At 34.9% G+C, this 2,500-nt stretch overlaps 1 protein-coding gene across 1 annotated transcript in view; it reads right to left on the bottom strand.

Annotated features, from left to right (window-relative positions):
- Nucleotides 1-551: 551 nt before the first annotated feature.
- Nucleotides 552-2,500, bottom strand: part of LOC119595440 — a 102,803-nt gene continuing 100,854 nt past the window's right edge. Inside the window, exon 7 of the mRNA XM_037944559.1 lies at nucleotides 552-2,500. This exon is cut by the window's right edge and continues 644 nt beyond it. Coding sequence (XP_037800487.1) covers nucleotides 1,945-2,500 — 556 coding nt within the window. The 3' untranslated portion in view covers nucleotides 552-1,944.

The following is a 2,500-nucleotide window of genomic DNA, read 5'->3' as shown; positions in this document are numbered from 1 at the left end:
TATTATTATCATTATTATATTATTATTATTATTATTATTATTATCATTATTATTGTTTTTTGTTGTTTGTTGTTTTGGTTGTTGTTTCTGTTGTTATTATTTTTAATTATTATCACTATCATTATCATTATTACTATTACTATTGTTATTATCATTATCATTAGTATTACTATTATTATTATTATCATTATCTTTATTGTTAATAATAATAATAATAATAATAATAATAATAATTATTATTATTATTATTATTATGATCATGATTATTATTATTATTATTATTATCATTATTATTATTGTTATTATTATTATCATTATTATTATTATTACTATTATCATTATGATTATTATTATTATCATTACAAGAAGTAATAGTATTCATAATATTATCATGATTATCCTCACTGTTAATAATTTCTGTAATTATCTATCACAAAAAATGACAGTATTCGTCAACAGATTTGTATATTGATAACCATGCTATCGATAAAGATATCAGCATAATAAAGTTCATTCAAGTCAGTCACATGGTCAGAAATAAAAGCAAATCACAGCTTAAATACCACGTCTTTTATTATCGATATAAATACACTATGTACACCTACTGGGATACGTCCTACCTAACAACATATGAATTACAGCCAATGATCTAGGTGTTAGTACATCTGTTACAGTGATTGCTAGATTGAGATTACCCTCTTTGTTATGCTAAACATGAATAAAATCGAATCAAATTTATAAGAAACATATGGCTGAGTGCCTTTTGTTATCTATTGGCTCATACGTATGAGTGTATACATATTTTGCATCCATCCATAAATACATACATATATATATATATATATATATATATATATATATATATATATATATATATATATATATATATATATATATATGTATTTACATAGGCTTATATGCAAACTAATACATATCCACACACAATCATCTAATATACTTATCACAATCATACTTATACATATATCGTTTTCGTACATTTTTGGAAATACAATAAATTCTCCTCATACCGTCAGATAACAGTTCATTATATAATACGTCTCGTTATAATCTCTAGACTGTTAACTATAACGAATATCAAGTAAAGACAGGGTCAGATTTCCACTCGACCCGACCCCTTGCTTGTTTTCAAGGATTGTATTTTGTTCCCGTCCTCGTTGTATGTAACGTTGTCCCTCCTCATTACTGCATGGAAGATTTTTGGGTTTTTATCTATTACTGTATTGAACATTTATAACATTTATTACTGAATGGAACGTATATTATCGTATGTACAGTCTTCTGTATTTATTGTATTAATAATTCACACTGAGAGACTTCCGTTGTGAAAGTCTGGCAACAAGGCATTTCCATTCAATTCCTTTCTGCTTGAACTGAACTCTCGATGAATAATTGTAAACGAACGGATTTGCAAATACATCGGGATAATGGTAAAGAGCTGTGAATAAACTTAATGAAGTTATGTCTAGGGCCCCAACACATGTAATCATGTCGAACACGGAAAATGTATTAAAAAAAAAAAAAAAAGGCACGGGAAAAAAAAAAGAATTATTTACGGTTCTTTTTAAATAATAAGTCTTATCGTTGCATTATTTGTGTCCTAGAGAACATTTTCAACAACCATTTATCTACACATTCGGACAAGGATTATCTATTAACACAGAGATAGATACATTCCGAAAATGATAAACAAATACCTAATATATCTTCTTATAAACATATATACCAAAAAATTCTCTCTAGATATGTATATATACGCATTTTTTTCCCTCTAGACACCAGGCCTCACCTATGCCAAACGTATTCTAATGGCCTAATAAATACAGGCGTTTGGGGGTGCACTCGCGGCTGTGGCAGACTCCGGTTGGCAGGGTCATCGAGGCAGCAGAATGAAGCCCTGATCTCTCTTCTTTCCAATCTCTCTGCTCATGTTCCTGCGACGGGGATGGGCTTCCAGGCATCACACGGGGAAGGCAACAGAGAAGAGGAAGAGGCAGAGGAGGGAGAGGAAGGGGAAGAGAAGGAGCAGGCACAGCGAATGATCCACTCGACTTGGCGAGGCACTACTTCGTACTCGCCACTCGTCACCCAGTCGTACTGAATGTCGTCCGCCACGGTGAGGTCCTCGTGGGGGAGAGGCAGGTCGTACAGGAGGTCGGCCGTGGTCGTCGGCGGCTGCTGCTGGTCGTAGCTGTGGAGGGAAAGAGGGTCGTTCTCCTTTGATATTTGTCGGGGGTCGTAGTTGTTGTAATTGTCATTGTCGTTGTAACTGCCGTAGTCCTGTTGTTGCCACGCGGCGGTGGTGGTCGTAGATGGGAGGTAGTTCTCCTCCTCTTCCTCCTGCAGTTCCTCCAGGCTGATGGTCGGGTCGTGCTCGTAATGGCTGCCCTCCGTGTCGTACCGGAAGCTTCTACCGGCGTCATGATGGTAGTCATCGCTGTTGCTGTTGTCATCCAGGTCGCGCTGGTAGTAGTAGAAGCTG

Source organism: Penaeus monodon, chromosome 36, assembly GCF_015228065.2.
Source record: "Penaeus monodon isolate SGIC_2016 chromosome 36, NSTDA_Pmon_1, whole genome shotgun sequence".
Classification (NCBI taxonomy): domain Eukaryota; kingdom Metazoa; phylum Arthropoda; class Malacostraca; order Decapoda; family Penaeidae; genus Penaeus; species Penaeus monodon.
This window is presented reverse-complemented; position numbering and strand designations above follow the sequence as displayed.